Genomic DNA, 25,060 nt, shown 5'->3' on the forward strand with positions numbered 1-25,060 from the left:
GATACCACCGCCCCATCCATGCCGAGAAGCAGCGTGGGTTCCGCCCCGGGCGACGCAGTAGTGCTGGATAGATACCCCGTGGATGACATCACGGAGAACACTAACTGCGAGCTACACTTCAAAATGAAGAACATATCCATGAAGGTGGCGGACGCCGTTGCTTTTTCAAATTCCCCCGAGGCAACCTTCCATTGCAACCCGATTCCAGCGGGCTATGCTCGTGTCTTGGTTGATGAGGTGGTGGACCAATATTCGGGGCTAGAGCTTGACATTCCTGGAGGTGATGAGGAGCACACACTCGGAGATGCCAAACATCGTATCATCCTATGGAGAAAGGATTGCATCATTTTTCGAAGGCCACCGACACCGCGTCACCCGACTCCTCGTCGAAGTCCGCCACCGAGTGAGCATACTCCCGCTCCTCCAAGTCCACCAACGCGTGAGGCCACTCCTCCTCCTCCAAGTCCGGCAAAGTGTCAAGCCACTCCTCCTCCAAGTCCGACACAGCGTCAGACGTCCACTCCTCCTCCAAGTCCGGCACAACCTCAGGCCACTCCTCCTCCAAGTCCGGCACAGCTTCAGGCCACTCCTCCTCGTCCAACTCAGCCCCATCAGCCGTCTCCACCGCCTCAGCAATCGCAGAAGAGACACCCCGCAGCTATGGTGCGTAGCGGTACCAGTCGAGGTCATAGTACATGAAGTACAGGCGGAGGCAAGCGATATAAATATGGTCCAAACCTCACTACTCCTCTTCCTATGAGGGCTTACGACAGGACCGAGGAGCAAACCAATGCCATAGTGCGGGCAGAAGTCGACGCCCATTTTGGACCGAAACCGCCACCGCCGCCAAGGGAGAAAGTGCCTGTGGAAGTAGTTGACCACTTCATTCGTATGGCTCAACCACCAGCTCCTAAGCCTGTTGACACAGACTATGAGCGCCACATCAGGAAGTTACATCGACAACGTCTACAGAAGGAGGCGAGCTCGAGCTCGAGCAAACAACAAGCAGCTGTCGAAAAATGCGGGAAAACCGTTGCCCAGCTGGGAGAACAGGCGGCGCAATCGACCCCCCCCCCCCCCCCCCGCTGTTGTGCCGACAACACGTGACAGTACGCGCGCCCAATATTATTGTGGCCAAACAGTTTACGTTCCTGAGGTGGGCGATGTGGTAATAACCCAGGAGCATATAATGCAGGCTGAAGAACTCAAGATCACTGTTGGACAACTCCTCGAGATCGAGGACATGCATGTGATTACAGAGGAGGAAATAAAACGGAAATATGTCCGGGGCCAACCTTTGGTCAAGCCAGAAGATGTCAAGAAGCTCCCAACGAGAATGTATGAATTGCATCAATGGTACATGGACATTACCAAGAGATCTGATCGAGAGTCCCTCATGGTGTATGTCAAGAAGGATAATTACTACCATGAGAAAGCTGTGGCCGTTGAGTAATCTGAACTGTTTCAGTTATACAATCAAGACGCACTCGACAAATCTATCGTCAGTTGCTATTGTCTGTAAGTGATTTCTTTCTGTAATTTAAGTCTCAAGCTAGCTGTAGTGATCCTTTTGATCAATCATTACCTGTAATTATCCTCACTATATTCTTTTCTGTGGTATTATGCAGGATGAAGATGTATGAAATGAGAAAAGGTGGACGCTATGGCATTGGGTTCATTGACCCAAACACCGTTAATCAATACACATGGAAAATGAGCAAGTATTATGAAAAGCAGGTAGAGGACAGCATGCTAGAGTTCTTGAAGTGCCTCAAATACAATGAAGATATACTACTTCCTTACAACTTCGAGTGAGTCACACTTTCTTGTGCTACAAATTCTCTGTTTTTGCCTACTAGCTAGCTACATGTTTTTGCTTACATATGCCCGCTTAATTAAGACATGCAAACGTGTGTGCATGCAGATTTCACTGGATCTTGTGTATCATTAAAGTTGACGCCGGAACAGTTGAAATACTGGACTCGCTACTCAAAGCAAATAGTGACTACAACATCTTGTATGGGATAGTCAACAGGTAATTTCAATCATTATTAACTATATATCTCGGCCTATTTAGTTCGTCATTTCATGATATGAACTATTTAATAACCCCTTTATTCATTTTCTTTGTCGGCGGGTAGGGCTTGGGCAAGGTTTATCAGCGTCACGGAAGGCGAATGGAAACCACAGCTGAAATGGTTTCGATCCAAGGTAAGTAATTAAGTAGTACTAGCTAGCTAGCTGCCATCTCTTTAATTATCATGCTTGATTAATTATTATCTGATCAAATTAAATTCCATTCTCGTAATAAAGGCCCTGAAGCAGGCGCAGGGGACTAATCTGTGTGCATACTGCGTTTGCGAGAACATTCGCATGATGGCATCCGAAAGGAGCAGATCTCAAAGACAGGAATGGGTACGCTTGTCAGAACACTATTCACAATTTTTACACCATTATCGATATCTAGTCACACAACTAATACACATGCATATTGATCTCCTTCTTAACAGTTCAAAGAGGTGCGGGACAAGCTCCTAGAAACGGAGCGCGTAGAAGCACTTCAAGAGGAAATAGCGGGATTTTTGCTCGACCAGGTCATAAATCCGAAGGGAGAATACTATTACCCACTACCGCCCCCATCGAACATGTCATGAAACACTTCCAATTGTCATCGTGCTCCGAAGGCACCAATTAGGCTAATGCCACTGGCTCCGAAGGCAACATGCATATGTAGGAGAAATTGTATATAGCTATACATGTGTGTATGTGTAAATTAATATGGTGGTTTGTGAGACATTGATGATATATATATGATTGGTTCTACTAGAAATTCTATTTATATATATATGTGTGCATAACGTGTACAATGTGTAGTACCGTAAAATACCAGCAAACAAAAAAGAATTAAAATGGAAAACACAAAATTAAATGAAAAAGAAATCATAAAACCAAAAATCCCCCAAACATTTTAGTACCGGTTGGTGTTACCAACCGGTACTAAAGGGCTCCCGGCCCCCGGAGCTGGCTCGTGCCACGTGGTTGCCCTTTAGCACCGGTTCGTGCTGAACCGGTACTAAAGGGGGGGGCCTTTAGTGCCGAAATGTTAGTGTCGGTTCCGAAACCGGCACTAAAGGGCCTTATGAACCGGTGCTATTGCCCTGTTCTGCACTAGTGCCAGTAGAGTATCCGGTGCCTCTGGGTGGACAGAGGTCACTGGTGGAATTGGTGCACCTCCTTCTTTTGAAGGAGGCTGCTTGCCAGATTCCGGAGCCGTATAGGTCTCTGGGATCGTGTTCGGCTGGGGGCTGAATTTGATATGGCCCCCATCGCCAATCTCCATGGGGATTTGCTCCCCCATGTGTCCGGCGGCCGAGGTATTACCCTCTGGCGCCGCCCTGACGGCCTCTTGCACCTCTCCCTGGCCGGAGAAGGTCCTTCGGGACAGCACCTCGGCGTCACCCTTGGCCTTGGGAGAGGAGGCCGCCGGCGGTGACCCACTGTCCATCGCCTTTGGATCCAGCGAACCCCCGATGAGGATCGCTGGGAGCTGTTGTGGGCGGGACTGCACTGCACGATTTAAACATGTTAAAATTATAAAGTAAAGGAATACGAGTGTGCCGGTGCCTTTGAGTACTTACGATTCGGCCAGGGGCTTATCCCTGGGACACCACTCCGAGCTGCTATCAGTATCCAGCGCGGCGTCGTCTGCGAGGGAGGCTCTCCCCTTCTTGAACGCTTCAGCCTCCAGATGTGTGGAGGCTGCCCTCTTCTTCCCTCTCCCCTCAGGGGGAGAGTTTCTTTCCTCCTCGTCGTCGTCGTCCTCAGTGGGGGAGGAGTGGGTTTCGGCATCTTCGTACGTCACGTCCGAAGTACCCTTATGGCGGGGGCCACTTCTGGTCCCCTTGGCCTTCTTCTCCGGCGCCTGGTAGGGCGCCAGGACCAACATCTTTGTCGGAAACGGGATGGCTGGTTCCTCGGGCAGTGGAGCCGGACACTGAACCTGCTCCGCCTTCTTTGTCCAGCCCTGAAAAAACAGATAAGGAAGCTTATACATCTTCCTTAGGTAAGAAAGTAAAGGATACACCTTGAAATACGAAAGACTTACCGGACTGGCGGGATGGGCCAGGTCGTGCCCACGGTCCTCGGTCGTCTTCGGGTATGTCTCGTTGGCCTTAAAGAGAACCTTCCAGATGTCTTCGTGCGTAGTTCCGAAGAACTGTTGCAAGGTCTGGTGCTCGGCTGGATCGAACTCCCACAAATGGCAAGTCCGGCTTTGGCATGGAAGGATCCGGCGAACTAGCATAACCTGGATCACATTGACGAGTTTGATGTTCTTGTCGACCATGCTCCTAATGCGCGTCTGAAGCGCTGACAGCTCGTCCGCCGAAGACCAGTCCAGGCCCTTCTCTAGCCAGGAGGTGAGCCGCATCAGGGCCTCCGGACTGGAATTCGGGAGCCGCAGCCCAGGTGGCGTCGCGAGGCTCTGTGACGTAGAACCACTGCTGCTGCCACCCTTTGACGGTCTCCACGAAGGTACCTTTTTTCCTCATGGGTCATGATTGGTCCACAAGATCTTGATAGTGGTGGGGATGGTCGGCGTGGTGGCGACCATCCAACTAGTGCCTTTTTTCCTCCGGGTCCGCCTTCGTCTCGGAGTTGTGGTTGTGTCCTCATTTGGTTGCTACACGGCGACCTTCGAGGTATATGGTTGCTTCGATCATTCTCTCCTACGACAATGTAACCGAATAGATTACTAATTGCAGCGCATAAATTTTGTTTGATTGGTATAATTAGCGCATAACCAGGCATGAATGTCCCTTCTTATCAGGGTTTATTCTCTTTGACTATTTTTGCACTCACGTGCCCACAATTTTTATTGATTAGAGCAAAACTAGCATATTCTCTTTTGTTAGCACGTGCCCACATTTTTTTTAATTATAGGCTATAGCCAACGGGCATATGGTCTTTTATTGGCACATGCAAGTTACCTCCGGCAATAATTTATGGAGTACCCGTGCTATGCACATGATTCTCGAGACAACTTCCTTATTCTCACATAACCTTCTTATTTCCAGACAACTTAGGGACATATAAAATATGGTGGGATTTAGTATAAAATTCCAAGGTGGGACTATTCCTATCATAATTGGAAGCAAGCTGAGTTGGCTTTGTCTGTCGGCACAATAGGGAAGGTTCATAGTTCAATCCCTTCGCGCCCTTCATTTTTTACTGCTTGTCAGTAACAGAAAAAGAAATGCATGATAGGCCCAGTTCGGCCCACTTGGGGGATAAACGAAAAAAGGGAACTATGTGTGGAATGGATGGAACAAAATTTATACGTATATTTTTGCTTTTGTTGAGGCAGCTGTGTGGGTGCTACTATATGACGCTAGTTGAGCCAAATAGCGCATGGAAAAGTGAACATGTTTTGAAATTATGAGCAATGATTTTAATATTCCAGCCATTTTGGAAAACAGAACATGAACAAAATTTGAAACGGCATCATTATCTAAAGACATGAACTTTTTATGAAAACACAAACATTTTTCGCAGTTGTGACCGATTTTTGAAAATAGAACATGTTTTGAACATTCAGAACAATTTTATAAAATGTGGTTTTAAACATGGACATTACTTTGAATTTGTGAACATTTTACTAAACAAGAATATTTTTTGAATTTTGAATATTAAAAAATGCATTTTTCTAAAAATCCCATAATTTAGAAAAACTCAAACAGTTTTTGGAAAAAAATAGAATATGTCCTGAATTTGGAAAAAAATCAGAACGAGAAAAATATATATATTTCCAAACATTTTTAAAAACTGGAACACAATATTTTAATTCTGAACAATTTTCGAAAATTTGACAAAAAAAGCTAATTCTGAACTTTTTTTGAAAAGTTTTAATTACGAAATAAGGTAAAATTTAAATTAAATTTGGAAGCAAAAATGAAACGGGCCGGGACAGTTTTGGGCGCCTGTGCAAAGGTCTGTCTATCTTCCGCTTAAGGCGACAAATAAAGTTTTTGCAGTATCATGAGCCTGTGCGAAGCTCTGACTATCTGACTAGTTTTACAAGAATCTTACACCTCAGAATAGCACTTTTGGTTCATCGGATTCATAGATATATTCGAGGTACCTTTTTCAAGCCATCTTTTGATGCCGATTGAGCGTTCAGATAGGTGCTTACTACAACATTATCTATATTATGGGGAGACTATCTATGTTTCCCAACTGTCAATACTTCTATCGTCTCTAAGCAATGCTAAATAGATAACATCAAGCTTGATAGAACAGGCACAACTGCAAGAGATTTTCCATTCAAACATGGAACACAGCCGCGAGGTTGAATGCTTAATGTGGAACACAACTTACAGTAAGCAGGTACACGTACGTACATACACTATATTCTATACGAGTAGTGGTATATTGCTATGTCAAGAACACTAGAACGAAGAGTATGATGAATAGGACCACCAGGAAGAGGATGAGCATGATCTGCCCCTTGATGCCGGCCTTCTTCATCACCATCGCCACTCGTTTCTGCACAAAGTCGAGCCTGTTGGAAGTAGTTTCCATCTCCAGGCTTAGGTTGTTGAGGATCCTTTCCTGTAAAAACAGTAGCATGTACTCCAGTTACTTCCTCTGCCAGTAACATGCTAACATGCACATTTTTTATGTCGCTACACTCATAACGGAAAAACAACTGCACGCCCATGCAGCAACCTAGAAGTCTGCTTGCCAGTCAGTAGCAACTACCTGTCCAGATAGTTCTTCATGTATGGTAAGCCCTACACCTCCAATCCTCTGAACGCTCGCACTGAGCTCATCGAGTTCATCATCCTGCTGCCTAAAAGAAATTCGGTAAAAAGAGTTAGTTAACAATAACCAAGAGCATACTCATACAGGTCTCTCAAGGGTGGCATGAGAATGAGCACGTACAGATAAGATGATTCAGTTCATGAAAAGGCTGTATTATGCAGGAGGAGCAACAAAGACACTAAATAGAATGTAAACATGATATTTCTACTAATTAGGATGTGTCAAAAGAAAAAATCTTAGTAAAAATACTTAGGATGCTCATGCTGGACTAAAACCATGGAATAAAAAAGGCAGAGGTAACAGTTTTTTTTTGGTGGTAACAGAGTTTTTTTAGCAATGCATAGAACACCATAACTTTAAATTAAACACCGCCTACTTACATAAAAGGGGAATCTTGAGTGATCCTACTCATATTGAACAGATAATAAGTTTCTTTTTTTAGAGCACATGTTTCTAACCAACATATTTGTACAGTATATGAGCAGTAAAAGTAAGAGTGAGCAAACTCACCTCATGAGTAGAAGCTGTCTATCTGATTCTGAAGCAATATAGTCATCATTGTCTTGGGAAGAATAGTAGTTAGTTCTGCTTGTGCCATTGTCCTGATGTCTTGCCATTGCAGGATTGCTCTTCCCCTTTTCAACAGCTCTTTTGACAGTACCGATCTGGTGGTTGTCCAAAGATACGAATCCAAAATAAATAGACTTCACTTTGCCAATCGTAAAGATAAAAGCACACAACATAAATGTCATTCCCATCCGTCTCCTCTTTTACAGGCTAAAGGATATCATCATATTCAGCTGTAATAGTGCCGTCCATGCATGCTCAAGAGTACCACATTTTTGTTCTAAAAAGGGAGATAACACATGTGCCTCATTGGTAATCCTATGACATAGCTAGAAGAAAAACAATGAAGGAAATCTGTAGTATAACTTGTTCAGGAACAATCCTCAAGCCAGTCCAGTTATTATAATAAAGGCAGATGAAGTATGTAAATGAATGATGGAAAACATAAAGAAATACCTGATTACGAGCAGAGCCAGTCCAGTTCCGTCGTCTGGAGAGTTCAACTTCATCGAGTCCATAATACGCTGGATCCCTTGATGCAACTGAAATTGTCTTTTCTAACTCATCCACCTAAACATAAGCAAAAACTAGTCAGGCCAGAATAAATATATGGCAATAAAAAGTTTAGACTAGATAAATCAGATGCATATCCTGCTGTATAGATTAGTACCGAATGGAGATCAAAGTGACTATTGGTGCTGTCTTGCTGAGTTGTTATACCTGCCACTCGATGCTTTCACAGCTGGTGAGAAGCTCTTTTGTTATATGAACATATTCTCCAGTGTTTGAAGAAACTTGCTCCCACCGATGGAAAGTAGTCTGCAGCTTACCAATCTGCAAAATGAAGATGATATTTATCCTCGGGACCAAGATACATGCAGTTTGATGATGCAATATGTTTCTAAAGATATGGGGGAGTTAAGCAACATATACATGTGAGCTTTATCTTCAGGATTAACAGAAGAAGACAGATAAATTCATGTGTTTCTGAAACTAGAAGAGACTTAGCAGCACTAGCTATTCAAATTTCAACTACTTGTCAAAGAGGCCATGGATTATCAGATAAGGAATACCAGTTACAGAGCTCTGTATAGGTATTCAGGAAGCATGGCTAAAATCAGTAGCTCTTCCCTCATGTCATAAAAAAAATAGAGAGAACCTCCCTTACTCCCATTCTTTTAACCCAGGGGAGAAAAGAAAGGTCCTTATCCTCGGGACCAAGAGAGGAATACAGATGATAACTGCAGGCTGATGATGCAATATGTCTGTGAAACTATGGGAGAGTTTTAAGAAATACAAAGGAGCTTTATCTTCAGGAATAACAGAGCATGACAGATAAATGGACGTGTTTCTGAAACCACAGGAGACTTAGGAGAACATTTACTGCAGCGACTCATCTTTTCAAGCATCCAGCCTAATGGCCTTGTAATGCCAGGCAAAGAGGAGCAGTTACAGAGGTATGCACTCATCAGATATACAGAAACCATGCTTAAAAATCCACATATACATACTTACATACATATCCCTATAGAACAGAGCTACTAAGCAAACTAGCAACCATGCATTTGATAGCCTGCCCTGCACACTCTTATTCCCTCAAGTAACTCCCAGTCCACAAGTGCTGCAGGCGTGCGGTGTTTAAATTGGATATAATTTATTTCCCCTCAGAAGCATGGTTGGAACCCACATGTACATATCTATGCATATATCCCCATACAACAACATAGCTACTACATCATCTAAGCATATAAATTTTTGATCCCAGCAGGCAGCACCATCGATCTTTTCAGCTACCCACCAGGTTGGTGACTATCTCAGCCATACAGCACTGGAGAAGCCCTTACTATATACTACTCCCTCCGTTTCTAGATATAAGTCTTTTTATACTTCCTCTGTACCGAAATACTTTTCGGTACAGAGGGAGCAGATTCCAATATGGACTATATACGGAGCAAAATAAGCGAATCTACACTCTAAACTACGTCTATATACATCCATATTAAAATCTTTACAAGGAGTTATATTTAGGAACGGAGGGGTAAAAAATACAAAACCAGTTTTCAGCTGCCAGTACGCCACGGCGCAGCCAAATAAACAGCAGCAGCTAGGATGGGCATAGCTCGCGAACGCAGTAACCGGCAGTGTTTCCGGCCCTGATCGGTGCGCGCATACGAAATTTGCAACTACTGTATAGGAAGAGAAAAGGGCGCAGAGGGGATTACCGAGCCCTGGATCTCCTCCCGGACGATGTAGAAGGGGTCCTGCGCGGAGCTCATGGCGGAGGCCGGATCCGCGGGTGGGGTGGGGGGGAGGCTGGGATTCGACCGGCCGGCCGTCCTCTCCCGGCGGCGAACGAACCCTACCTAGGATTTGTTGGGCGCGGTGCGGCGGAGATCCATGTCGTGTGTTGGCGTTTGCTCCTCCGGTTCGGCGGTTGGTCGCGTGGACTGCTGCTGGCCCACCGGGTGTGGTGGGTGGTGCCGTGGTGGGGCGCTCGCCCGTGGGTCCGGACCGTAGGCCTGGTCCACGGAGAACCAACGGCTGCGTAGACTCGCCCCCCGTGCTTTTTTTAACGTGGTGTTTGGTTCTCTAGTACTAGTACTAGTATTTTTTCTAGTTCCTAGAACTTCTTAAAAAAGACTTCCAAAGAGGTGCTTCTAAGGACTTTTAGCAAAAAGTATTAAAAAAGTCTCACCCTGTTTGGTTTGCTAGGGATTTTTTCTAGTCCCAATACAAAAAAGTCCCTGAAACCAAACACCCCTGAGTTTCTAACAATCGTGCGTGCGGATTTGTGTTCTGATCCTCAAGGGCGTGTTTGGTTGCCCGCACCGAGCCCAACCAGGCCCGTGCGGGAAGGGAGAGGCTTGTTTGGTTGCCTGGTTTTCCTGTTGGGCCTGCATCGCACGCTTCTCAAAGCAGCTCAGAGCCTGGCTCGCTGGAAACCCTCGGATCAGCAGTTTCTCGCGAGCCAAGCTGAGTGCGGCGCGAGGTCGCACGGGCGGGAGCGAGGCGCGGGCGAGGGGGGATGGCGGGAGATGGAAATCTGGCCTGCCGTCCCGGCGCCAAATTAGCCTCACCCCCCTTTCACTCGCTCACCCATAGCCACTGCCCCCCTTTCTTCCCTACTGCCTCACCACCGGCGGCGGCTGCGATTTCAGATCTGCGCTATAGGCGGCGGCGGTGGAAGAGGCAGCAGCGTTTGCGGCGGATCTGGTGCTCCCCTTGCTGTTGGCCATTGTCTGGTCGACCTACTCTGTGCCATGGCTCCCCCTACGCCGTCCTTGTCTCCGATGCCGGTAAGCAGCACCCCCTCCCCCTTTGTTAGCTCAGCGGTTAGGCCTTTAAGCTAGGTGTAGGATCGATTTTCCATTGAACGAACCGTCGATGTCGACTAGGTTATGGACGCATGGATGAGGCTGATAATCCAGGCAGCATCACTGATTAGTGTGATTCAGGCATGGGATCATGTTCATGCACCAGAGAGTTTTTCGTCGTGCTGGGAGACCGTTGATCCGCTATGGTCCATTGTTTCCCTGGGAACAGGAGAGGATCCAAAGTCTGAACTACATCTACAACTGCAATGACGTCGAGGCTATGTCGATGCTTAGAATGAAAAGAGCACCATTTGCCAGGCTTGTCGAGACCTTCAGGAGCAGGGCCTTGTTACAAGATAGCATCAACACTAGTGTCGAAGAGCAAGTGGCCATGTTTCTCCATGTTGTTGGCCATAACCAGAGGTTCAGGGTCATTCACAACATGTTCAGGAGATCAATAGAGACCATCTCTAGGTACTTCAAGCAGGTGCTTTTTGCTGTTGGGGAGCTTAGAGGAGAGATGATCAGGAGACCATCTAGCCAGACTCCACCCAAGATTCATGGAAGCCCAAGATGGTATCCATACTTCAAGGTGAGCATTGACAATATACACTTTTCATGGCTTGATATGCTTGTATTGTTCAAGTTCAGCACTAACACAGGCTAGTGATGCCATTTTCAGGACTGCATTGGGGCAATAGATGGTACTCATGTCACTGCCAGAGTTCCTAGGTCACAGTCTGCAGCATACAGGGGGAGGAAGCACTACACAAGCCAGAATGTGCTTGCTGCTGTTGACTTTGATCTGAAGTTCACATATGTGCTGGTTGGCTGGGAGGGGTCAGCCCATGATGCAAACATTCTCACTGACAGCATGGGTCGACCTGATGGGATCAACATCCCCGACGGCAAGTTCTACTTTGGAGATGCTGGCTATGCATGTCGGTCGGGTATTCTTCCACCCTTCAGGAAAACAAGGTACAATCTCAACGAATTCTCTGGTAGGAACTTTCCTAGGACTGCACAGGAGTTGTTTAATCTCAGACACTCCAGCCTTAGAGTAACTGTTGAGAGGGCATTTGGAACTCTGAAGAATAGGTTTAAGATCCTGGATCAGAAGCCATTCCACGCATACTCCACTCAGGTTAAGCTAGTTCTTGCTTGTTGCATTATGCATAATTGGATCCTCCAGTGGGGCTTTGATGAACACGTGCCTGAGGAGGAAGAGGTCGAGCCTGACGATGTTGTTAGCTCTGGCCATGGTGTGGAGGCATTTGACAATGACGCTTGGAAGAACAAAAGGTTGGAGTGGGCAGAGGCAATGTGGCTTAACAGAGGTCAGTGCAGGATTTGAAGAAGAGGAAGAAGAAACAGCAACAGCAAAAGCACAGAAGAAGAGGAAGAAGAAGCAGCAGCAGCAGAAGCAGAAGAGGAAGAGGAATATGAAGAGGAAGATGAAGCAGCAACACCGATAAACTATCCTCTATTTAGCCAATGGCTCTTAATAATTTGATCTGTCATTTGATTGTAGTTAGGATGAACTGTCATTTGTTTAACTAGCTGGCACTATGTTCAGATTGTGTATGGTAAAGTCACCACTAGTTAGAAGTGGTGACAACACCTTATGCAGGTTGCAATCAAACACCATGTCATATGTGCACCTAATGCAATGCGGGCAACCAAACGTTGGGTCAAAAATGGTTGTCTCATGCAACTAGGGGCATGCGGGCAACCAAACTATGTGCATCTGGGGTTATTTTGCCTGCATCCCCTCAAACCGGCTCAATAAAGCCAGGCTCGCCGGGCCAGGCTGAATCGGCAATGTTACCAAACACGCCCCAAGTGTAGGAGATGGCTTCTTGAATCTTGATCGGGGAAGTCTTCCTATCATACGTATGTATTGTACTCTCCCTCTGGGTTTTTTCTTTACTTTGCATATAAGATTTGCCTGAAGTCAAATTTCAAACCTCATACATAGAATTTGTCTCAAACGAAACTTCGTAAAGTTTGGCCATGTTCATAGGAAAAAGTTATCAACAGTCGCAATACCAAGTTAATATTATTACCTATACTAGATGCAACATCTTGGAATTAATTTTCCTATTATATAATTTTAATTTTGTAAATCGGCAGTCACAATACCAAATTAATATTATTAGATGCATCATGGAATTAACTTTCCTATTATATAATTTTAATTTTGTAAATTTTGATTATTTTTTAAATATAAATTTCGTTATGGATTATCAAATTTGACTTCAGACAAATCTTATATGCGGAGTAAAAAAGAACGCAGGGAGTAGTTTTACAAGTTTATTTATTATTACAACCCATCTTAAGTCGGTTGATGGTGTCTGTTTGAGGTGTTTTTTTGGGCCTATATATGACATCTAAAAAATCCTATCCAAACGGTCCAAAAAATCCTGTACAGTCGGTTAATCGACCACATGGACCGGATATGTTTTTTCCTTGCACTTTTCGATATGTTTGTGACTACACCTTCTTTCGAACATGTGTATGGCATTATATAAACCTGGTCGGTGCATTATTACAAAAAAGGGACGAAAATCTGTTTCGATAAATGATTGGTTATTCGGATCATGAATATTGTAAGCATAATACTTCGAAACGAGAAGAAAAAGGACCAATGGAGTACTTGAATTGACAAAACGTCTTACATTTAAAAAACGAAGGGTGTAGTACTTTGGAGCAAGTTAAGATAAACATCGACAAAACCAAAAATAGCAGAACGGAATTTTACAAGCAACGACCGAGGCTGGATTCACCATTTCTCCACATCCTCCTGCACATCAAACTTGTACACGTTACAGATGGTACCACACTACATGCTTACACACGTTCTACCGTATGAACGCGAGTGCGTGTACATACTCACTAGTCACTACTTGTACACGGTACATAATATGCATCAGCCCGTGGTGATCTCCTCATCGCCATCGGGGGCATTGTTGTTGGAGCCCGAGTGAAGCATCTCGATCGCCCTTGCCGAGGCGAACGATGATGACGCTGCAATTGAGGCGGATCTCTCCCTGGGCGCCGGTTTTCGGCTCAATGTTGCCCATCTTTGGCGGCAACGAACTTTTCCTTCTAGAGCGTCTTATTGGATTTTTTTTTAAAACTACGATGATTTTTATAGCAAATTCGGAAAACTACACACCCTAATGCAGAAAAATCAAAAGTATCACCTTGTCGGCCTCATGTTGGCCGAAGAGAGACTTTTCGGCCAACCGTTGGCCAAAAAGGACAGTTGGCCAAAGAGTCCCTCTTCGGCCAACACCTACTTTATTGTTTTAGAAAATTCATATCAATTAGGATTTTTAGTATTTTAATTTGATTCTTTTTGCATTAGATTATAAATTTTATGAAGTTTCTGTAGATATCAAGTTTGACTAGATTTGAAAGTTCAAATTTGAATTTTCATGAATTTGCTCAAATCACTAGATTGCCTATAATTTGAGCTAGGAGTATTCTTCTTAGATGATTCTTTTTGCTACTGGTTGTTTGTGACTTTGTTTATCAATAGTAATTAATTGGCGAATTTTATAATTATTTAAAATTAGGTTTTTATGAGAACAGTTCTGTTTTAGTGTTTTATAGGTTTTATGCCATTTCTTTTAATTTTAATTGCTTTAAATTGTTTTCTTTAGTTTTTTTGACATATTCATTTTGTTTCTGTTTAGTTATCAGTAGCTATTTTATTTGTAGTATTTTTTGTTTTTTATTTCTTTTATCCTACTAGAAAACTTGTTTTGAGCTTCATAGGAGTTTATATTCAAAAGTTCCTTATAAATCCTGTACAACCATTGCCGTTTTATACATGAAAAAAAATACTTTTCCGCAATCTTTTTCCCTCCATTTTCTTTCCCATCATCTTCTTTGCCGCCATTTTCTTTCCCGCCATTCTCTCCCGCCACACTAAGGAGTGTTGCATCGACGGAGGATGACTATGATGCCTTCCTGTGGAGTGTGAAACACTGTGTGAGAGAAGTCATAAGTGTGAAACACTCTCCGATGATGATGACGAAGCTGCAAACACTTATGACTTCTCTCAGACAGTGTTTCACACTCTACCAGCAGCAGCGACGCAGGAGACACAGACCGTGTCAGACGATGTTATCTACGGTCATGGACAACATGAGGCTCGTTTTATAAGTTGAGAATTGAAGATGGCGATAAAGAAGATGGCGGGAAAGAAGATGGCGGGAGAGAATGGCGGGAAAGAAAATAGCGGGAAAGAAAATGGCGAGAGAGAATGGCAGGAAATAAAATGGCGGGAGAAAATGGAGGGAGAGAATGGCGGCAAATAAAATGACGGGAAATAAAATGGCAGGAGAAAATGGAGGCAAAGAATGGCGGGAGAGAATGGCGGGAGAAAATGGCGGCAAAGAAAATAGCGGGAGAAAATGGAGGGAAAGAACGACGGGAAAGAAAATGGAGGATAAAAGAAATAAAATATAAAAAAATACTACAAATAAAATATCTACTAATAACTTAATAGAAACTAAAAGAATATGTCAAAAAAATAAAGAAAAAAATTTAAAGCAATTAAAATTAAAAGAAATAGCACAAAACCAATAAAACACTAAAACAGAACTGTTTTCGTGAAAACCTAATTTTAAATAATCCTAAAATTCGCCAATTAATTACTACTGATAAACAAAGTCACAAAGAACCAGTAGCAAAAAGAACCATCTAAGAAGAATACTCCTAGCTCAAATTATAGGCAATCTAGTGATTTGAGCAAATTCATAAAAATACAAATGCAAACTTTCAAATCTATTCAAACTTGATATCTACAGAAACTTCATAAAATTTCTAATCTAATGCAAAAGAATCAAATTAAAATACTAAAAATCCTAATTGATATGAATTTTCTAAAACAGTAGAGCCGGTGTTGGCCGAATAAGGACTCTTTGGCCAGCGGTTGGCTGAAAAGTCCCTTTTTGGCCAGCAGTTGACCGAAAAATCCCTCTTCGGCCAATGGTAGGCCGAAAAGTTCCTCTTGGGCCAATAGGGTGATACTTTTGATTTTTTCTGCATTAGGGTGTATAGTTTCTAAATTTGCTATAAAAATCATCACAGTTTCAAAAAAAAGTAGTCTCATTGGCGGCGAAGGCATCGACGGAGGCCTTGAGCGTGGCGTTGCGGACGAGCTGGTCGTCGGAGAAGTGCAGGCCAAGGTTAAACTGCAACAGCTTGTAGTAGTTGTTGTCCAGCACCGTCGGCGTGCCGAGGTCGATCATTGTCATCACGTTGGCCACTTGGATCGTGTTCGTCGGGCACAACGCCTCCGGCAGCGGTTGGTAACTTGGTATGTCGGGCTGATGGTACCGCTCGCCAGCCTCTCATGGTTCCTGAAGATGAAGGAGTCACAATGGGAGCGGCCCAAGGTGTGGGCGCCCGATAGTATCACCATCTCCTCGGCAGTTAGGGTCTTGTCCTTGAAACTTTGTATGAGCCCATCCGCTGTCAAGTTTGGACTAGGGAGGCCAAACACGCTATCCGCAGTTGAGATGTTCCCGTCGCGGAGGCCAGCAGGGACCTGGTACAATGCATTGCCGCCGGTGAGGTTGATGCTGTCCCGGGCAGCGAAGGCAAGGATGTCGGCGCATGACACGATGCGGGCAGCTCTGTTCTAGTGCGGCCTGGCTGCGTCGACAACCTCAAAGCCATGGAGGCTCGGGTTGTTCGGCGGTGCATCTCGCTCCGTTCGACCACCGCCAGGGTTGACAGACAGAAGCACCGACGCGTCACAACCCTGGTGGAGAAATAAAATTAAGTGGTTACGTTCTTAATTAATGGAGTATACAATTATATATGCACCATCTGGTTTACTGGAAAAAAAAAACTCAAACCGAGGGAGAAAGATGATCAATATACTGGAGCAATACCTTTTACTCTCACTCACGTGTGGCTTCTTCGAGCTAGATCAAAATAATGTATAACCTTTGTATTTAGAAAGTGGGGGGCTTGAATTCGAAATCTCCTAGCTCCGATGTCATGTGGAAGAACATGCGCTGGTGTACAAAGGTGACAAATTAGACATTACTCCCTACGTGCGAACGAAGTTAACATGCACGTGATGCATGTGACTCGGAAAGAGAAAGTGCAAATTTGTTATACTCCGAGAGCGCTGTTAATTTCCCCTACTGCCGTCTGAGAACAAATATAACTCGTGTACAGATACAAAGCTCAACTGGTTAGGTTTTTTTACGCAACTAGCTCACACCAGGGTTTGAGTCTTAGACATGGTACTGGTGCTCGTATTTTTCTAGATTTATTTCAGTCTTTTTCTTAGGGGTAAGGCATTTATTTCAGTCTTTTCAATCATGGTAGTTCGATGATAGGAGATGTTTCCGTCAACTATCAGATGTCTATAAAAACTTTATCAATCCCAAGATAATGTGTCCGTTCGATCTCTCAAAGATCCTTAGGTTGTGCATGTGTGTTTACAGGTGTAACCATATGCACGTTTATATGAGTATTTGGTTGTATACGGTACTCCCTCTGTTTTTTTACTCTGCATATTAGAGTTAACTGAAGTTATACTTCTTAAAGTTTGACCAAGTTTATATAAACGAATATAGATAGATATCATAACAAATTTATATGATGTGAAAGTACATTCAATAATGGATCTAGTGATATTGAATTGTTATTGTATATGTTAACATTTTTGTATATAAATTTAGTTAAAGTTTACAAAGCTTGACTTTGACCACACCTAATACGCGGAGTAAATAAATACAGAGAAAATATTAAAGAAGAGATATATGCGTGTCGACCGTACGGACATGCTACATAGGAGAGAGGGGAAAACGTATACATCCCTTTAACAGTCGCGGAAGGAGCGAGCAACGAGCGTGTACACGTGTCGTTGTGTTACTGTGCAACGCTCGCACAGAAAGAAAAAACGCTGGTAGGTCATCCCTCGCACGGGACGATTCTTTTTCTCTCCCTCTCTCACTTTCCACCCCAACCTAGGGTTGCCGCCGCCGCCCCTGCCCCCATCGCTTCTCTAACGCTGCCCATCAGAGGACAGCCGTTTCTCTGCTGCTTCTTCTCTCGCCCTGCTCCATCCCGACCAGCGCCACTGCCGCCCCTTTTCTCTCGTCTACGGGCGAGCCGTCACCGGTGAGGTGAGACGTCGTCTCCCGGCCAGGACATAGTGGCAGAGAGGAGCAAGGAAGCAGCAGGGGAAGTCCAATTGGAAAAGTTAGTGGCGCTACAGATTTCTTGCTCCCTTGGTCGACGGGGGATGCGGTTTTCATTGGTGGTGGTAGGAGGGGAACATGCGTGGCGGTGACGGGAGGACCATCAGAAGAAGAGGAGGATAGGGAACAGGGAAGGAGGCCAAGCGGGGGAGGAGAGACATGAAGCATTCATTTGCTGCCGTTTCTCCACGTAATCTGATTCTCCGTCATGTTTGCCGGGCACTTCTATTATCTCCACCCCGTCCCACTGAGGTACCAGGCTACCAGCAGCTGGATTGTACTATTCATCTAGTGCACAATCAGTTCTGTTCATTCTAAATCAATCAATCCAACAAGGGTCGGTAGGGATACTTCACAATTTCATCTAGATCCGTCCATGTATGTGTTAATGTTGATCTGGAATTCTGGATCAATCTGATGCTCACGTGGGTCGTACCATGTCATCAGTTGTTTTCCATCAATGCTTGCAAGAATATACATAGTGTAGTCCTTGTTTTACTCCCATTACTATTTGTTTCGAGTGTTCCTACACCTACGTACTCTCTGCGGATCTTGTAATTTAGAATCTGCATGTACCACTGTATTAGCATAATCCAAATACTTAAAGAAATAAAATTCTAACTAGACTCTGCATGTTACCACCATATGTAAATCTGATACATATCGGTGCCTACAGCTGTACATGGCATCAATAGAGAGCTTGTGCTCGTGTGAGTGTACTTCATAATTCATTTTGGTTAAATGTACACATATTCTTCAGAAGATATGGAAGTAATGGGAACTTGCTTACCTGAGAATTAATATTGCATTGGGGACTGTGGCAATGATGACAGTGGTGAGTTGTTTGAATCGATAAGCACATATTATGTGGAAGCTTGAATGCCATGATTTATTCTTAGCAGGTCTTGCAGCTAAAGACATTTATTGACTTAAAGCTAACTCTCTTATGTTTTCTAATCCAATCAGGCTGCAGAGGACAGCTATAGAAACTATTTTTTTTAAGCTTAAACATTTGATTTCTTGTGATCCATTTTATTTTCGCTCACTCAATCCAATCCCATCATACATGTTAATTCATGTTTGTCAGCTTGGCTGTTGTCCTGCATCTACTTATACAGAGTAACACTCCTGTATGCAAAGACGACATTTGTTTGGAAAAAATAGCACATGTATGTTTACTTTACAAAATAGGATATGCAGTTGACGAGACTGTCATATGGGGGCCACTTTGTTTTCTCGTTCTTATCAATCATATGAATTGTTGAGAAATTAGAGGTATTTGGTTTTGCAAGGACAAAACTATACTGAAATTCAAATGCTTCCCAACCCAAAATTCAGTTATGTCCATGTTTACAGATATATCGCTTTTGCATGTAAGCTGTTGACGAGCCTTTGCAATAATTCCTCATATGTCTCCCAGTCTTGTTCCTTGTATTATGTGTATATTTAGTAGTATTGTTTATGACTCATTATAACTCACTCAATACAACATGGTTTTAGGTGGTTGAGCTAAAGGTTTTCAACAAGTTCATCTGATATGTTTTTCCGCTACAATCATCATTAGTTGATAGCAATGTTATTGCAGTAAGATAATGTTTTTGTCTAGGCATATGTGCAATTTTTTTTTCCGGAAGTATCCCTAAATGAAAGCTATTTTGCAACAACTAAGTGGAATATTTGAACACGAATATCTTTACATTTTAGGCGTAAATGAACATCTTTACTTACCAATAACAGTAGTGAATTGATTATTTGGACTTAAAATAAAGCAGCAAATTGTTTAAAAATGGTCTCACTATTTACCTCTATTTATCAACCAGAACTTCTCTCAGTTCTGTACATGTTCCTTCTAATGTGTAATCCTGATGTGTTCTTCCTGTAGGTGCCTCCATCGCTATCAATCTCACATCGAGATGTCCACGGCAATTCCATCATACCCGGTGTGAAGAAATAAGTAAGATGGACTGACCTAGCCCATTAAAGCACTGGCCCGTCTATCCTATTCTTCTCTTATTAAAACCTGCCGTGTGTGCACAGTCGACAAAATTTATAGGGATCCTCCTCGCACTGCCTCTCTCCCTCTTCCTCTTCCTTGCTGCACCCATGGCAACAAGCCAGCAAAGCTCGATTTCACGCTGGAGAATCTCAACCCCTTGACGGAATCGACCGATTTCTCGTCCGAATGGTCATTCCTTATCAGGGAGGTCAAATCCTTGCCAGGGAGATTGACGGAGAATGCTGATTTCTTACTGGTCGCCTTTTTGAGCACCTAGGGCCAGTGCGACATTATGCCAGCGTGCCAACGCCCAGCGTTTAAGCACACCTAGGCAAGCGCCTAACAACACTTTTTTAACTATGGTAAGGAGTCTATTGCTGGTTTTAACTTGGAATAATTATTGTTAGGCATAGCTTCACTTCCACATTTGCCTGCATATTCTTAAGCTGGTAAAACAGAGCAAAACACGCACTACGGAATGCAGGGAGAGCATGGTTTATTTTTCTCTTCGTTCGTTTATTTGATAGGCCACATTGCAGGGAGAACATGGGTTTATTTTGCTCTTTCTACTTTTGATAGGTAGGGCACAATGTTTCTGTTTCATTCATGCCTTTGTTGCTGACGATACTGTTGTGTAAATTGAACATTGATGTTCAATGTTATCACAAGATTTACACAAACTGGATTTTTGATCCCTTGGGATGCTGCAGGTGCGGACAATCTAATACCAAAGGACTTGGCCCTCAAAATTGCAACCAAGATTAGAGCTGGCGAACGATTTGCAGTTTATGTAGTCATACCAATGTGTCCTGAAGGAATCCCTACCTCAGCCTCTGAGCAAGATTTTTTTCTTTTAGGTAAGCTCTATTTTTGAAAAAGCATTATAGCAGTTATTCTGCAAAAAATTACATGCTGAAGTATGAAAGTCCATGCTATTGTGTTTTTCATCTTGAAGTTAAACTTTTTATACGCATTCTTTGAGCATGATATTCAACTTTATGTTTCCGCTTATTGGCAGGTCAATCATCTAGGTTATAAACATTGCCTCATCTAGGTTATAAACACTGTCTCTGTATTTATATGCACCTATCAGTATCTATGATGCTATTGTCTTTGCTTCTTATCCTAATCTTTTTTATGCATGTGCAGTGGCCGTAATGGATTTCAATTTCTGTAAATTAATTTTTTTCAGCGCATTCTGCGTGGCAGGCACATTCGGGCATGATGGGATTCCAGTCCACTCTTCTGGCAAGACCCTCCTGGTGAACGAGCGTGGCGTCCTCATGGAGAGCCTGCAAATGGGGGAATTTTACTACCTAATTCTTCGCTTCTTGTGCTGCATCCAACAAGATGAATGATTCTAATGAACAAGTGGGGGAATGCTATTTCAAGTTGATTGGTTCATCTTCTATTTCATTGCAAAATCAACATAACTATTTACTTGTTCCTGTGTTTGTAGGTACTCATATCGATCTAATTAATCAGCTCCATATCTAGCCGGTTAGAAGAATGAGGGTTTCTGTATATGTATGAAAGGAAACCAAGGAAGCTTGCATTTCTGATCAAGCTTCAATGAGTGCTAGTGTTCTTGCTTTCCATGTTGATGTATGTTACCTCTGGATGAATCGTCTTCCTGCTGAGAGTTTCCTCTTTCAGTGTTGGAGATGTTGTAGCAGCTTACAATTACTAGGAGAAATAAGTTACCAAATCATTCTGGTTGCATCTAATTGGTTTTAGGAATGTCCTGATCAGTTTCACGTGCATGTGTGAACATATACGTAAATAAAAGGCGGGCATGTCCTTGTGCAAATAGGAGAGTGGAAGGGCGTCTCCCATCTGACACCGCCCAGCTTCGTCTCAGGCGGCGCCACCCGGTGGTGCCCCAACTACTAATATGTGTTTAGCATGCACCCGTGCGGAGCAGCCATGCAAAAGCAGGTGTATATAGCTGCAGCCTGCAGCTGCTTCTGATCCTATGCGACACGTACCTCGACAAAGCAGTCGTGGAAGTGGAGCCGGATGAGCCCGGCGGCCACGCCGGGTCGGTCGTCGCGAAGGCCGCCGTGACGGCGCGCCGGACGATGGCCTCGGCGTTGGGGCGGGTGGTGCTGTAAAACCCCACCTGCAACTGCCCCAGCGCACGGCTCGCCGTCAGGCACAGCACGGCGGTGACCAGCGCCGCCATGGTGCTGGTGCTGCTGCTCACCATGATCCTATGTCCTGGCTGGTCACGCTTTAGCAGTGGAGTATTTATAGAGCGAGCCAGCCAGGGGTTCGAGTGTTGATCGATTGCATTTGTTTGACAAGTTGTGCAGTGCTAGACACAATGCGTCACCGGAGGGGTTGTCTTCATCTAAAAATACTTGTCATCAAAATGAATAGTAAGATATATATTTAGAATTAAAATATATTTAAATACATTCTTTTTTATTCATTTTCATGGTAAGTGTTTCTAGATAAAGGAAGTAGTACCTAGCCGAGGTGACACGAGGTTGTCCGGCCCCGCCATGGCCGCTGAAGTCAAGGTGAGGAGAGGTACTGTAGGGACCCGGCGGATGGATGATGGATGAGTGGTTGCGCGGTGACAGGGAGACGACAACTTTTGCTTTGGAATGGCGATGCGCCTAGATGGAGACGACAAGGCTTCGGTCAGAACTGTCGTAGATGAATGTTACCTATCGGTCCACTGGTCCAGTTGGTGCCAAGCTCCCTCCCCAGCTTGGGACCAGTGGCATGAAGTCAGTCACCTTGGCTTGGCCTATGGCAACCGGAATTTCATACCTAGGACGCAAGCCAGCAAGGTCAGCACTCGCATTCTGCTCGTCGCTTAAGAGGGTGAGGCGGGAGGAAGATGACAAGAGCACAAGAAACCAGCGCTTTACTCACGTGCAGGAAAACGGAGCCACCAACACCCTCGTCGTCATAGAGACAACCACCATACACAATCTTGTTGATTTCATCCGCTGCTTGTTGTGCCAAGCAAGTGTCTGACTAGTCTTTGCCTGCTCGGTTTCATTTGCCTGTATCCTTCGATCCATTCGCCTGGCCGGTCGTTTGCTTGTGCGAGGATGATGTCATCAACGGGCCGGAGGTGCAACACCATCTCGAATTTGTCAAAAAATCTTCATCCGTACTAGGGATTTCGATGACTTGTATCTATCCCATTCCTAGTGCGCCTCCAAAGCGGCTCACCAAACTAACCTCATCAGAATATTCATGGACATGTTCGGACATCCAACTGGACGAAAGACCATCCAACCCTATCCCTCCAATAAGGCAGACATCGATTTTCCCTAATGGAAAAGATCTCTAAAAGCAACTAAGAAACTAATCTACTCCTCCCAGTCAAAGGCGAGGTTGATGACCCCCGCACAGGAGCCATCGGCCTCGTTGTCGTTGACGGTCAGAGCCATATGCCTCTTTTCGCAGCGTTGCCGTGCTTATGCGGCGCCTCATCATCCTTAGCCTCGAGCTTCTCGAAAAGTTACTCCCATAGCGTGTCGTTGATGCGAGCTGGCGGCACTCGTGGTCAATCGTACGGGTGCTCTACACGGACATGAACACAACCGTGTTCTTGTTGACGACATCCGGGTTCACGAGGAGCTTCGCTACGCCTGCATAATCCGTGTGATGCGCCTACAGTTGAGACACCGTAGCGTGGAGCTCCTACAAGAGTGTCCGATTGAAATGATCCTCTACCTGTTGCATGGTGAAGATGTCGTCCGCCGCGCCACCCGCAACATAAGCGACCATCATATCCTCCTTCGGCACGGGTGCCTCCTCCTCCCGCGACCTCCACCATGGCCATGGGATTGTCTTCCTCCTCGTCCTCCATCTCTTCCATAGATCTCAAAGGTTGGCTAGCATCAATGTGGGCCCGACGTCGGGCTTCTGCAACGTGGACCTCCGCTGTGATTTTGGCACAGTGCTCCGGAGTCAACATCTTGTACCATGTGATTTTGGTATGGACCATGGAAATGGTATATGCGAACTAAGGGGGGGGGTCATACGGTGGCGGAGGGGTGGGGATATGGGCTCCAAGGTAGGCTTTTGGTGGGTGACTGATCGACTTTTCAATAGATGGGGCAGGCAAAGTGGCAAAGGTTCAATGTGGGCAACTGTGACGCCCCCGATTTAATCGTACACTAACCATACACACAAACGTGTACGATCAAGATCAGGGACTCACGGGAAGATATCATAACACAACTCTACAAATAAAATAAGTCATACAAGCATCATATTACAAGCCAGGGGCCTCGAGGGCTCGAATACAAGAGCTCGATCATAGACAAGTCAGCGGAAGCAACAATATCTGAGTACAGACATAAGTTAAACAAGTTTGTCTTAAGAAGGCTAGCACAAACTGGGATAAAGATCGAAAGAGGCGCAGGCCTCCTCCCTGGGATCCTCCTAAACTATTCCTGGTCGCCGTCAGTGGGCTGCACGTAGTAGTAGGCACCTCCCGAGTAGTAGTAGTCGTCATCGACAGTGGTGTCTGGCTCCTGGGCTCCAACGTCTGATCACAACAATCGAGAATAGAAAGGGGGAAAAGAGGGAGCAAAGCAACCGTGAGTACTCATCCAAAGTACTCGCAAGTAAGGAGCTACACTACATATGTATGCATTGGTATCAAATGGATTAAGGGTATCATATGTGGACTAAACTGCAGAATGCCGGAATAAGAGGGGGGTAGCTAGTCCTTTCGAAGACTACGCTTCTGGTAACCTTCATCTTACAGCAGAAGAAGAGAGTAGATGGTAAGTTCACCAAGTAATATCGCGTAGCATAATCCTAACCGATGATCCTCTCCTCGTCGCCCTATGAGAGAGCGATCACCGGTTGTATCTGGCACTTGGAAGGGTGTGTTTTGTTAAGTAAACAGTTCTAGTTATCATAAGGTCAAGGTACAACTCCAAGTCGTCCTGTTACCGAAGATCACGGCTATTCGAATAGATTAACTTCCCTGCAGGGGTGCACCACATTTCCCAACACGCTCTATCCCCTTTGTCCGGACACACTTTCCTGGGTCATGCCCGGCCTCGAAAGATCAACACGTCGCAGCCCCACCTAGGCACAACAGAGAGGTCAGCACGCCGGTCTAAATCCTATGGCGCAGGGGTCTG

General features: G+C 44.6%; 1 protein-coding gene, 1 long non-coding RNA gene and 1 pseudogene across 2 annotated transcripts; 1 reads left to right on the plus strand and 2 right to left on the minus strand.

Moving 5' to 3' along the window:
- Nucleotides 1-6,285: 6,285 nt before the first annotated feature.
- Nucleotides 6,286-9,846, minus strand: LOC125546210 (syntaxin-61). Its single transcript, XM_048710376.1, has 6 exons — nucleotides 9,612-9,846; nucleotides 8,110-8,223; nucleotides 7,846-7,959; nucleotides 7,333-7,487; nucleotides 6,760-6,850; nucleotides 6,286-6,609 (listed from the first exon to the last, which is right to left on the minus strand). The coding sequence occupies exons 1-6, from the start codon at nucleotides 9,663-9,665 to the stop codon at nucleotides 6,433-6,435; spliced, it is 705 nt and encodes a 234-aa protein (XP_048566333.1). The 5' UTR covers nucleotides 9,666-9,846; the 3' UTR covers nucleotides 6,286-6,432.
- Nucleotides 9,847-13,485: 3,639 nt separating this feature from the next.
- LOC125547307 lies at nucleotides 13,486-22,119 on the minus strand (annotated as a pseudogene).
- LOC125549416 lies at nucleotides 19,410-21,673 on the plus strand. Its single transcript, XR_007301338.1, has 3 exons — nucleotides 19,410-20,791; nucleotides 21,144-21,305; nucleotides 21,394-21,673. It is a non-coding gene; the product is annotated as an uncharacterized LOC125549416 (long non-coding RNA).
- Nucleotides 22,120-25,060: the final 2,941 nt, after the last annotated feature.

The sequence above is a fragment of the Triticum urartu genome, chromosome 3 (genome assembly GCF_003073215.2).
Source record: "Triticum urartu cultivar G1812 chromosome 3, Tu2.1, whole genome shotgun sequence".
Lineage (NCBI taxonomy): Eukaryota > Viridiplantae > Streptophyta > Magnoliopsida > Poales > Poaceae > Triticum > Triticum urartu.

Excerpts from the sequence above, each read along its gene's own strand:
- LOC125546210 (XM_048710376.1), bottom strand. The coding sequence starts at position 9,665 with ATGAGCTCCGCGCAGGACCCCTTCTACATCGTCCGGGAGGAGATCCAG. Across the intron at positions 7,488-7,845 it reads CTGGCTCTGCTCGTAATCAG|ATCGGTACTGTCAAAAGAGC; the intron begins GTATTTCTTTAT and ends GACAACCACCAG. Across the intron at positions 6,851-7,332 it reads AGACAGCTTCTACTCATGAG|GCAGCAGGATGATGAACTCG; the intron begins GTGAGTTTGCTC and ends AATTTCTTTTAG.